The 13,691-nt window shown below is 39.1% G+C and overlaps 1 protein-coding gene across 12 annotated transcripts in view; it reads right to left on the bottom strand.

The window, feature by feature from the left end:
* Positions 1-216: 216 nt before the first annotated feature.
* AAK1 (AP2 associated kinase 1) overlaps positions 217-13,691 on the bottom strand; it is a 72,648-nt gene continuing 59,173 nt past the window's right edge. For 6 of the 12 annotated variants that reach the window (XM_072148860.1, XM_072148865.1, XM_072148863.1 and 3 more), the window contains 2 exons: positions 9,387-9,491; positions 217-1,338 (listed from right to left, as the gene is read on the bottom strand). In XM_072148860.1, the coding sequence (XP_072004961.1) occupies positions 320-1,338; positions 9,387-9,491 (1,124 nt within the window). In that variant the 3' untranslated portion in view covers positions 217-319. Of the gene's footprint in view, positions 1,339-4,078; positions 7,627-9,386; positions 9,492-13,691 lie in introns of those variants that run through there. The other 6 variants (XM_072148864.1, XM_072148867.1, XM_072148869.1 and 3 more) reach the window with 2 other exon arrangements.

Raw genomic sequence — 13,691 nt, 5'->3', positions numbered from 1 at the left:
TTGAGGAAGTCCTCAAGAACACCTATTGACCGATTCTTATTAAAGACATATGGCCAAGTAAAACCTCAATGCTGTGCCCAGGATCGGAGAACCCATGGACTTGCGTTACTGCATACAGGACGTGGTAGCCACGCTGAGGTGATTAAGAACTGAAGAAATGTACCAATAAAATGAATGACTAACTTCTGATGAGCATCCATGAAATGGCCGACTCTCCTGTGTGTAGGCGACAGGTACACTTTAATGAAGAAGGATTGATACATTAATAGGAAGTGCACTGCAAAAAAGAAGGTCTACGGTAGATAGCTTCACCTATACTCTAAGGGTTTTGTCTTCCAGCTTTGGCAGGAAATGGAGCTAAGCCAAAAGGATCCGCATTTGATACTTCTGAAGTTCTATAAGTCACTGGGGTAATGGGAACAGATCCAGCTACCGAGGCTTTAGCAGAATGAGACACTACTTTGAAAGCAGCAATGGGTTGTGCATCTACAGCCTGCCCTTCCTGAGGGCTGTAGTGCCGGGAATATTTAGACAAAGACTGAGGTCGGAATGGTTTGGTTACCACAGTCCCAAACACAGTCTCTTGAGATGACTCATGACCGGGGATCTTATGGTTTTCAGCGCTGTGCAGCTCCTTTGTAGAGTTTTGATATAGAGAGGCTTCAGGCGATTCAGTGTTTCTGCTGGAATGTGCGTAAAGGTTTCCAGTAGTGTATGAGGTCTTCATGGAACTGCCTCCCACCTTCAAGTCAGTATTTCGGAATGTAGAATTTCCCACCGCCACCACTTCAGAGTTATGAGCATGAGTGTCTTCAACGCTTATCTTTCTGGTAAAGGGTGCTCTGAGAAACACGTCAGGTTCCTCCAGCTGGTTTAAGGTCGATGAGGACTTTGCCAGAAATGGAGCATTGGTGAAGATATCAGAATCATCCTTTGAAATTTTGGAACTTTTGAATGGCGCCGTGGCAAAGACATCTACTTCGGTGCTGAAGCCTCCTGCAGGCATGTGGGTCATCCTTTCTGAAGGAGTGTATGTAGGAGTGCTGTGGCTTGGAAGAGGCTCATCAGAACTAAGGAATTCTGCATCCTTGACTTTCTTGGAGCCTTCTTCTTCATCAGATTCCATTAATAGAGGTCTGGAACCGCTGCAATCCAAAAGGTCTGGTTCATGGTCAGTTCCTTCTCCTTCACTGCTGTGGAAGGAACTGCAACTAGATGGGCCTTTGGACAGACTCTCAGGCTTTAACTCTAATTCAGATAGGGGATATGTTGCAGTACTAGGACCTTTGAAAATTCCATCAGTTCCCATATGGAAAGATTGGGGAGCTTGTATTAGACCTTGAAGGAAACAAAGATATACAAAATTAAGACTTAAAACACACCTCACCTAGCAAACCGTAAATAAATCAGTAGTACAATGTGTGTTTTTGAGGAATAAGATGACTGTTAACCATTATATGACTTGTCTACTATATATTATAGCCGCTTTCCTCTGCAGTTGTTTCAGAGCAGTTGTGTGGAGACCTAGCTGCTGTGACCCACTGCTCGAGCTTCTATGTAAAACTTCAGAAAGCTTCTGTCTATTCATCAGATAATTTAGGTAGAAAGTTATTTTGCCAGGAAAGGAGGGGACATGAGAAGGAGCCAAGCAAGCAGAGAAAGAAGAACCTTTCTCTCAGTATAGAATATATTATACTCACATTGTACTACTGCTTAACTGTATGCAAGGTTAGTGACCATTTGATAATGCAAAGAAATCAATAGGGGAAATGATTACGACAAGGAACATTCATGACGGATGCTTTTTGTACCAAAAATTTTAGATGCCATTATCAGACAACACATACACAATATATAAAACACATTATATAAAGAAATACATTGAGGTATCGGCAGGACAAGGTGGCAGTGATTACAGCAAGTTGTGGTTGACTGCAAAAGTGCCAAAGTGTTGTGGCTTCTAGGACAACTCAACATACATTGTATATGGCACGCAGTGAAACCTCCCACATTTAGACCACAGCCCATGTATATTGGCCTTTTTGACAGAATTGCCCCTCTTAAATTCCATTTTTACTTTCTTTTTGGATACTTTCAATGCAATGGTAATCAATGTATCCTTTTCCACATTGTATGTGACACCAGGAGTTGATGTATTATACGGGAGACTCAACTTATGACATATAAGAGGTCTTACCTTGAAATTAGGAACTGCAGGTAAAGATTTAGGAAGACATGATAAGAAATAGCTATGAAAAGATGAGGTCAGAATAGAAGAATGATCGGAAGTCTTCATGTATATTCACACAACAGAAGCCCATGTATCCAGCGATGTCATTTTTGTTTTTTACCCAAGTCACCCTGGTGTTTGCTGCGTAGTGTGTATTTGACAGGTCTCAATTTATTCTAGTTTATGATCACAAATGTAGGTTCAAACTCAATTGGGACGGGCCGACACACACGTAAGTAAATAGCTCACGACTGAAAACCATCATCAGAGGTTAACTGAAGGGGATTATTTTGATGAATGTGTTAAAAAAGGGGGGTCTGTAAGGAATTTACTAAAACAGTCTTGGCAGTACTCTGAAAAAAAAAAAAAAAAAAAACAGATGAAAATCAAGTGGATTATTTCAGCTGTAGCCGTTGTCAAGTGTTGAAGCTGAAACGTTGCGATGTGTTTTGAATAAATCCACTTGATGCTTCTGTTTTTTAGGATCAATAATGTATTGTATAGATTTTATATATAGACACACACATTTTATTAACTTAATAGCAAAAAGAGAGCTTGTATTTGCAGGGCGAGTTGCATTTTTATTGGTAGCATTAAAAGTAACATATTGTATCATGTAAAATATGTATTTATGGTAAAAAATAGTGTATACACATTGTTTATTTTTTTGTGTATTTTTAATTTTTTTTCCCGTCATTATGGGGGGGGGGGGGTTTAGGCTTGCTGTGGACACACTGTACTTTCTGTCAGTATAATTTTAGGGTACATAAAACTTTTCATATATTTTTGGCAGTAATCAATATGATCAAAATAGTTCTAAAATTGTGCCTTTTCCCCTCCCTTGTTCTTTACCATGTGGAATAATGTGGCATTTTACTAGCTTGAACTTTACAGATGTAGATATTAGTTTTTCGTTTTTAGGGTAGGGAACATTACTTTTTCTATTTTTTGATTGTTAGTTCTGTATATTGTATTCTATTACATAAGTTAATATTGTATTGTATTACAGGCCTTCTGTGCAGAATCCTATTAGTTGACGTGGGAGTTATCCTGACTGCCATATTGGGGTTGGTAAGGATTTTTCCTTATTATGTACCAATTGGCATCAGCATAGTACATTTTTTTTACCTTCCTCTGGATCAAAATCGTAGGGTTTTTAGGTTGACCTTGATGGAACCATGTCTTTTTAAACTTTATATTCCATGATGATGTACCTTTAGTCAGAGTATAGTGTGAAAGGAAACCTACTATCAAGAATCTACATATCAAGGTAGATCAGATGGCACATCTGTTTAGGAATTTACATTAACACTTGCATGCTCTATCTTTTTGCGGTGTACAGCGCGGATCGGTGTGTGGCACCGTACCTTTGCCGGTCCGCCATTGCCATGTATGGGGACATATATGCGGCCGCAAATTTGCAGTCACATGTACGTCCCCATGAACGGCCGTTGAATGACATCTTATCCTTATCCGGCCCCAAATTATCATGCCGACCCCTTGTCACTCTGCAACCATGTTATAAACAAATGAGGAGGTCAATTTTCTAGTTTTAAACAGTGAAACAGTCAAAATCAGAGTGATCACCGGTTCTGGCCACTGAACCAATTACAATCCATCCTAAAATTTTGACTCACAGGTACAAATATATTATATATATATTATATATATATATATATATATATATATATATATGAATGGATGGTTTAGAAATAATAATTATTTTGCATCCCATAATTGTTTTGTTATCTGTAACCAGTCATGTAGATGTATATGGTGTCGGCTGCTCTTGTAGAGGAGAAACTTTACACAAACGTCATGGATTAAAACCACTCAAGTCCACGGCCATTGCCATTCTTTAAAATACTTTAATTCACAGAAATAGATTGGAATCTACTATACAATCAGGAAATGTGCAGGTTGTAAATGCCATATTCTTGCTTTTATTTCCATCTCTACTTGAATTTTTTTTTTATTTTTTGGAAAACTTAGGAGCGACCCGGAGGAATTTGAACTAAAGGAGTGGAGCATGAACTAAAATATATTTATATATTTATATATACACAAGTCAAAATTCTACCAAACACTTCACTAAAGGAATTTTTTTTTTGGCTACAATAATGATAAATGCTCTCGGGTTGAGAAACGTTTTTTTCTTTTTCTTTTTTTTCCTTTTCATACAATACAGAAGAATAAAAGTAAAGATCGCTGTATTGGACACAGGTAGAAATTTCTTATACAGAGGAGATCCCCATAGACTTAGAAGGCTTATAATAATCCTATGTACAGACAGCAAAATCCAATACATTGCATGGAGAGCTTCCCAGAGACATACAGAGATAGACCACCCAACAATGTGTACATCTTGTGTACAGTATACAGATATATAGGAAACTCTCACAGACATCTGCACAAACAAAGGGTTACACTTATCTTGCGGGACACGCGCACGCACACACATACTTACAGATACGGCTTTAAATACTTCTTTAAATAACAAAAATAATAGAATATCGGCCCACACAGGTTTCCCTCATGCAGAGTAGAGAGGTCCAGGTCACCAGAACAATGTCAAAAGATGGTGGATCCACAGACTGATATCTTGTTCACAGAAATTCTGCAATGTTAGTAGATTGACGTCTCCAATTTTTGGAGAAAGAGAACATCCAAATGATTGGTTTGACGTTGACCCATTTGCTGGTGACATGATGCATATTTTTTGTATCTACTCTAAAACATTTTGATATTGTATTTTGTTTATTTTTTTCTTCTTGCTTGTAACCTGTAGATTATGGCATCTGAACAATGTCCTATTTCGATCATGGCACAACTAACAAAACTGTGGATTACCAAATAGGAAGCTAGGAGAAGAGAAGTCCTACAGTTTAGTTATATGCAATAGTAAGGTTGGGTTTTGTTGTGGATCCATCAGGTGTGGTAGCTTCTCCATTAAGGAAAAGTTTTGACTTTCTCTGGATTTACACGGGTTAATTTTGACTTTCATTTCTAAAAAACTCATATACCTTCATTCGCCTGGATGACTCATCAAAAGGCAAACACAATGGAAGGGTATACGTTAAAAGTAATTTTAACAAGCAGAATTTGAGAATCTATTGTCCGTCACTTCAGAAAACCTTTCTCCATCCTATGTCATCTACATCAAATCTATGATATTTATGGTGGGATGTGCCTACATATTCATCATCAAAACTGATGGTAGGCAACGGTTTGAGCCTTTATGGTGACTTCGCGGCCCTGTAGGTACACTTAGCCCGTTTTGGTAGGATCTCATGCAGATGCCCTAATCTTGAGGTCAAATATTCTTTCTGCACAAAAATGATGCATGACACAAGCAAAAGGCAAACCTGTCCATCGTAGCGGTAAAGGTTTACATGCGTTATGACCTCATGCCAACGTTCAAGGAAAGTGATATTTAGGAAAGTTGATGTAACAGTATTCCTAAAGCCTTCTGCCCCTCTGACCAAAAAAAAGTACATTTAGGTGCAACGTAAACCGCAAGCTTCCATAAGAGGTCCAATTTGCATAGCAATATTCAGATAATAAAACCTTGTCATTACATACATCATACATATCACTCATGAGATCATGCACACGACTCTCCCTGTATACCAGAACTCCCGATATATTTATATACCCTGCTTAAATGTGATATATTATACATTAATTTGGACCTCTTTACATTCTTGGACTTTCAGGTCTACCAGACTTGATCGCAAATGGTTTGTAATATTTGCTTTTCAAAAATAATTTAGATATGTCAAGATTTGTCGCAATGGAGCTCGGTCAACAATAAAGGGGGGCTCCAATTTCAGTGAGGTGGATCAATGGGAAGTGGGCCCCTACGTCGGAAATGGAGACTCCTTGGTCTAGGGATTAGTTGATAGATCTTCACTATCGTGTCGTAAAAGCAAATTATTACAAGCCGTCATCCATTAGACTATGTTCTTCCACAGTTTACTAGCACCGTGCAACACTTTCTTTATTCCTTCATAAAAACCGTCCGAGGAAACAGAGAAAGCTCAGATGTAACACAGCAGAGGGAATTGGACCTATTAACATTGCAGACTGCTTAAATTTTGTGCGTAGTATATGACAGCTTTTGTTTCCAAACAGCGCTGTGCAGTCACCGATAAAACACAAAAATTTAAAGTAACTCTCCCTTTCAATAACATTTTCTAAAAGTCTGATTAATATTATGGTAATTTATTGGGAAATGCAAAGTCAAAGTTCATTTAATCCTTCTGAACCTTTTCTTTGTACTCAAGGTAAAGTGGCCATAAACACCAGATATCTGATGTCACCGGTTTAGGTGGGGCTCGATGACTAGGTTTAGTCTAGGACTCTCCTCTGATGGCAGATTTACAAAGGAAGGAGGATGGAGTATGTTCAATTTCAACGAGACATGTCCTCACCCATAACCACCATACGGCATGTGTTTAATGGTGTTAGGGCTACAGCTATCGAAAGACATATGGCCGACTTTAGTGTAATATCTTATTGGTTGATAAGGATATGCTTCCTAAGACCCTAGCTATAGGGATTTGTTGCTTAAGCATCAAATTTACCTCCCAACATTCATCAAAAGAGTGTCATTCCCCATCTTAGCCACCAATATTATTCAGATTTTCCTAAAACATAAATTAGGTGGTGAACACCTCTAAGCCTCTAAACCCTACTATATTCCGCTTCCTGAGATACAAGTACTAACACTGAATATGTTTAGGCAAGATCCCCAGCATCGCAATCCTCAATGTCATGCACAAGGTGTGCCATCATACCATCCACCGTGACCCATAAACAAATATCTCAGGATGACAAAATGGAGAAGGCCTGTGGAAAATTATTTCAGTACATCCAGATCATCCAGACAACATAGCAAGAAAAATGTTGGACTTAAAAGAACATATCAGCTCGATAATAGGATATGGCAATTGAACAAGTAACATAAAGCATTAGTATGTCCACAGTTTAAGCACAACAGATTTTCTTTAGTCTCCCACCCGACACACACAGTCGTCCATCCTGCACAGGTCTTTCTAATCGATAAAGACGGAAGCAGTTTGTACACGACGTGGGGGAAAAAAAAAAGGCGTTTAAGATATGTATTCAGAGTATTCAGAGTCAGCCAGAGGCTCCATAGCAGATCCACACTATACTGATGTGCACAGAAGATCGAAATAAAAAATAAAGAGATGTACATATATATATCTATCTATCTATATATATATGCAGGGTTACTCCTCTGTGGGGGGTGAGGGGCTTCACTAGCATGTGTGCGCTTTACAAGTCTATGAGCTGATCCACCAGTAGAAGTGACCTGGTCATGTTTGGTAGGCTGGACTCAGAGTTCCCACTGCTGTTATTAGCGTGAGGACCTGGAAAGTAGGGGGAAAGAGAGCGGTTCAGTACGTGTCAGAAATAAAACAGAGACAGCTTGAGCAGAAGGCGAGAGCGCAGAGTCGAGAGAGAGGGCAGAGAGCAGTAATACATACATTAGCGATAAGGGCTTATTCACATCTGGCGTTCTAAAGATAAATATAATTTTATGTTTACTAAATGGGAACATTTTTCCTAGACGGGGGAAAGAAAAAATCTTTGCTTTATTGACTAAAATGCTAAATGTGAACAAGCCCTGATACTTCATTTAATATGCGGTTTAAGCCGTGCAATCAGTTCTGGCACATAGGGGTTAATGCATCTGTACACTTACCTATGGACCTATGTATTATATAGACCAATGATGAATTACATATGTTAAAGGTTGATCCACTGAATTATAACGACTGACCAAGTCTTCATTTAGGAGAATTTTTCCACAGACAAAACAATGGCTCATGTTCGCAATCGCATTGTGCTCCAATATACAAAGTCTAGTGAGTTTATGAAGCTGCGACATGGCCCCTATAGAGGGAATATGGCCCTTTATTTAGCACTACAAGTCTACACTTTCATGGATGAAATATTTCTGTCAGAAATACGACATAAGGACTCGCACGGCATACTGTATTCTTCATATAGTCTTCAGTAGAAGAAGTATTACCTCAGGGGGAGTAGTATACTCCGGTAATACAGTACCATAGGTTGGTACCATTAGAGCATATAATGGTCTATATCAAAATCAAAAATATCAAAAGTGTCTAAAAGTTAGAGACAGTATTTTTAGACTGTTAGACATGCCTTTTGGCATGCTATTCAGAAGTCTAAAAACCTTGAGAGGCCAAGGCAAAATGTAACCAATTTTTGGGGCAAATTACAAGGGAATGTGCTGTAGGGACCTCTCATAATTGCATATAGACTGAGTATACAGCTATCAGCAGGCCGATGTTATGATGCAGTTTTCACCATATAAAACGCAATAAAAATTGTTTTTTTTTCCTTCTGTGGATTGTCAATAGATACGCAGAGGATGTTCCATTTTTGCCGCCTTATGTCCTTGATGATTTAATGATCCTGTCATTATAAAAAGTGGCATCCCTCGGCCTTAAATTTGACCAATAAACTAAAAATGACACGCTGAAATCAAAAATAAAAAAGGCATGAGGTAACATTCACAAATATTCAGATTCTACAAAATTTCTATGGAATTTACAACATGTGATTGATTTACACAGAGGAAGGACTCTGTGGACCAAGGCCAATATAAAAATAATAATAATTATTATCTTTATTTATATAGCGCCATCAAATTCCGAAGCGCTTTACAAATCCTTAAAGGAATCAGTCGCAGGGAGACCTCTTAGCCTGAAAACTTCTTGTAAATAAAGTGTTTGACAGGCCCACCAGAGAATCGGAGGATCCTCCGTTGGGCCCAAGCTTGAGCTCAATACTGAATCCAGATGGAAAAGAAATTCCCATTTCCTACTAAAATTAGGTTAGTAGGTATTGAAGGATGAGGGGCCCCCAGAATATTGTTATCTGGTAGGCTCAAGGCCTTCACTCTGACACAACATCCATATCCATTAATTGTGAATGTTACATGCGGCACTTTTTTGAAGCTTCAACTAGACAGATCATTTTTTAATACATTAACCCTTAAATGCCAGAAAAGTTAGCCTTGTAATTAGATTCGAAGCATATGATTGCTTTGCGCCATCAAAATCTGCGTCCCACTGATCATCTCCCTTTTCTGTCTTACCTTGGGAATTTTTGGAAACCAGTACCGGAATAGGATCAAATTCATCATCAGCCCTTTTTTCTGTATCATCTGGGATATCAAAGCCCGTTAGGAGGTTAGTATCATCTGCAGCGTGCGGAGGAGAAAGAGAAAAGCGGGAAGCTCAGACAGCGAAAGTGAGAAGCCCGTTAGCAAATTTACACACAAGCCAAGCGAGGGGAAGATCTAGGGGGAACAAAAACACAAGGGAGTGGCCAAGGATGGGAGGTGGGGGGTAAAGAGTGCAATCTCAGGTCCCATCTTTGACATAGAGAGTCCATGCTTTCTATATGAATCTAATATTTGGTCACTTCTCCTAAAACCCCATGCATGTAAAGATAACAAAAAAAAATATATATATATTTTTAGTATCACTGGCGCCAGACAGATCAGGAGCAAATGTGTCACTTTACCCATTTTTACAATAGGTGTATATACTATGATGTAGTTATGCGTTAATGATGTTTAAACTAAATCTACTTTTAAAATCAAGCACCATGCTTACAGGGGTGTTAACAGAGCCCTCCTTGCTATAACTTCACAGGCTGTTATACAGAGCACAGGACTTCTTCCCCACACACTGTGTGCTAAAACTTCCCGTTCTGCTGCGACATTACATCAATATGCATGAGAGTGCTGAGGGAGCAGAGGGGGAGACAGTGTAACAGCCTGTAACGCTGCAGCACAGAGGGACCCTGGTAACATCCCCAGGAGCCCTTCTGGCTCATTAGAATAATTTGAAAGTTGATTTTAGAAGGATTGAGGCTATAAGAAGATTACCACAGTCACTGTTCCTGGATCTATGAGCAAGTGTCCCTGGTTACAGAGCAGGTTTAGAAAACTCTACAAATATCTACGCAAAACAGGGTCTAAAACCCATGTGGGTGCATAAAGTGTGTTGAGTAGGGTTGCTTCTGACAAGAGCTCCCCAACTGACTATGTGTAGTGCATGGTATTGCAACTAAGCTCCGGTACCAATATAAACCATGGTTTATATTGACTTCCCTAGTAATTGACAGAAAATCTAAAAACACTTTTTAAAATAAAAAGTAGTCGCTCTTTTTGGTCGCATGGTTGGTTTTGTCCATGGTGGCTCCAATAAATGGCGAGTCTGGCACAGAACCAACAGCTGGAGAGATGACCAGAAAATTGTTTAAAAACATAATTGTATTACTTTTTGCAACCAAGTTCATTGAGAGTAGCAAAGACATAGCCAAGTATCTTTGCATGTATGGGTTAGCACAATGTTCATCTGACTGTAGTCAACCCTGAGGCTATAGGCATCTTGCACTGTATTCAAGTCAAATATTGATCCCAATACTCAATAAACGCTTCTGATGTAGGAAGTCATAAGAAAATATAGGGAAAATTGCAGAATTATTTATTAGAACTTCAAAGCCAATAACATGCAACACATCCAGACTTAAAACAAGTGGCTGCTGGGACCGGAGGGTGCAGATCTGTTTATCAATGAAATGGTGACCAAAATTAGGGAATTAGTATGGTACTGAATTTCCGAGAACAGTATGGTATAGATATCAGGGTGAAAAGGATTGGACACTGTATTTAAGCATGCACCATCCTTAAAGGGGTTGGCCACTTTACCTCATGTGTTTTGTAATGTGTGTGTAAGTGTGGGTGGAGGTAATTTCCCAATATACATCTATTCTTTTGATATGTAAAGTGAAGCCTCCTGTCTTTTACCTCATCAGACAGACATTCCTGACCATAAAATGTCCTCAGATGGAGGGTCATGAGATGTCTATCTGTCCTTGTACAGGACCACACTGTCAGGACCTTAAAATACTATTCATGCATAGAAGATCAAGATCCTGGCAGGGTGTTTGCTCATGGACATCACCTTTTCTGGTCAGGAATATCTGGCTGATGAGGAAACAGAAGGTTTCACTTATAGATTAAGAAGGCGGAGCTGAACTTTTAATAGATGTATATTGGTAAATTACCCAATATCCTGCCCCTCCTGCTTACACACACATTACAAAAAACATGAGATAAAGTGCCAACCCCTTTGATTTGGAGGAGATAAGTCGCCCACACAGGTTGCTGGCTACGGCCTTCTCTTTCAATACCGAAGCAGCAGATATGCATACTTCTCCAAGTCAAGTGTACATGGGAATAGGGAAGTCGGGAATAGTAACCTACTACATCTAAAGTATATGGCCAACTTTAGGATAGTCTATGATGAATTTCTGTGTTCATTAAAATCAATGAAGGAGATTTATCATCAAGTTTCTGAGGTAAAACTGTTCCAGTTGCCCATGGAAACCAATCAGAGCTCGGCTTTAATTTTATAAACGGCTGTGGGAAAATGAAAGCTGAGCTCTGATTGGTTGCCATGGGTAACTAGAACAGTTCTGCTCTAAGAGACTTATGATAAATCTCCCCCAATGAGCCTAAATTATTATAAATGGTAAACGGGGAAAGCAGTATGAAGACTACCTTTAACATTGTGGGGGGGAGACAAACTAAAAATGTAGTGCCAGAAACTTGGTGTAGTTCCATACGGTCTACTTTAGCTTTGCACCTCCTATGTGTTGGCTTAGTTTTACTCAAGAAAATGTTACAAGTTTGTTCATTTCTTTCCATAGAAGATCCATTTTCTACTAGATTTGGTGCAAGACCCCCCCAGACAGTTTTTTCCTTACACAAATTACAGCATAATTCCTGCACATTTTTCTCATTTATTTGAGGACAATGGACTTGATCATGCAGTAATAGCAAAGGCCAAAACATTACAAGATGACATTGCTCGTTAAAAATAAAAGCACATTGAGATGGAATGGGGATCTAAATGGCGGTAAATCCATAGTTTCCTTGATACCACCCATTGGATGACACTATGGCAGACCCCCATAGATAGCCTGTGGACACAGTAAAGCCACGTCTTTGTATTGAAAGATAAACCTGTCATTACTTTACCTGCAGACACAAACACATACACACATTACATATAGGCATGCACAGATCTAACTACATGGAAAGTAACACTACTGCACCGACTGCCATGTATCAAACAAGGAGGTGCTCACAACACAATATAAAAAATGAAGATGTAAGGAAACAAAAGTTTAAAGGGGTTGGTCAGTTACCTCACGTTTATTGTACCATGTGTTAATTGTGGGGAGCCAGTTGGGTAATTTTTATTGATATGTGAAGTGAAACCTCCGGTCTTTTACCTCATCAGCCAGAAATTCCTGTCTGTATAATGGCCGCAGATGGAGGGTCATGTGATCTCTAATTGTCCATGAGCAATCGCCCTGCCTGGACCTTATGATTGTAAAATACTATATTCATACCCATGACCCTCCACCTGAGGCCATTTTATGGACAGGAATGTCTGGCTGATGAGGTAAAAGACAGGAGACTTCACTTTACATATCAAGAAAGCAGAGCAGAACTATTACTAGATGTATATTGGGAAATACCTAACATCCTGCTTCCCAAGCTTAGGCTACATTCACACTGCCATATGGGGGACGTATATACACAATATATATGTCCCCTATAAATGGCAATGGGTGCACGGCACCGTACAGGAGTGTTATGGTGCAGCACTGTACCGTTCCGTAGCCAGGAGACAGATAGGACATGTCTTATCTTCACCCGAAATTGAGATAAGTGTGAAAGTAGCCTTACACATACATTACAAAAACCATGAGGTAAAATGGCCAACCCCTTTTAATAAACTTTGGACACTAAGATAAGCATGAATACGAAGATGGATGAAGTGTGGTCCTCAGTATCATCACACTCAATACAACTTGTGTTATGAAAGACTAAACCAAGTATAGCACAAAGTTCAGTGGCCCTCAGATAATGACTTATTTGACCTAAACTTATCCTTCCTCCTGCCATACACATGTGATAGTGGCCTATCTACCCTGAAAAAATACTATTAAAAAATATTTATAAAAATTTGTCAAATTTAGGCAGGAATCCCCATGCACAATAGATGTCAAAGGCAGGTCCTGCCGATATATGGCGAGTAGGGGGCTCATTACAGCATGCCTTTATATTTACTGTATGTCTCAGCATAGCCATGACTGCCAGATATGGCCTGTGCTGTAGTAAACAACCATTAGACTACTAACTAATAGTAGAACTGGTTATACGATGTACCATGTAGACTTTGATATAATAGAACCACTGAAAATCTTTCCGCTGAACATTTCTTCCTTTATATTCTTTACATATTAATAATTAAAAATGCACTAACGTAAAAGCCAAGTAACCATCAAATGTTATAGATGCCAAGATATAAATAAC

This window comes from Engystomops pustulosus, chromosome 4 (assembly GCF_040894005.1).
Source record: "Engystomops pustulosus chromosome 4, aEngPut4.maternal, whole genome shotgun sequence".
Lineage (NCBI taxonomy): Eukaryota > Metazoa > Chordata > Amphibia > Anura > Leptodactylidae > Engystomops > Engystomops pustulosus.
The sequence above is the reverse complement of the archived record's forward strand: the minus strand, read 5'-3'. Positions and strand labels throughout refer to the sequence as shown.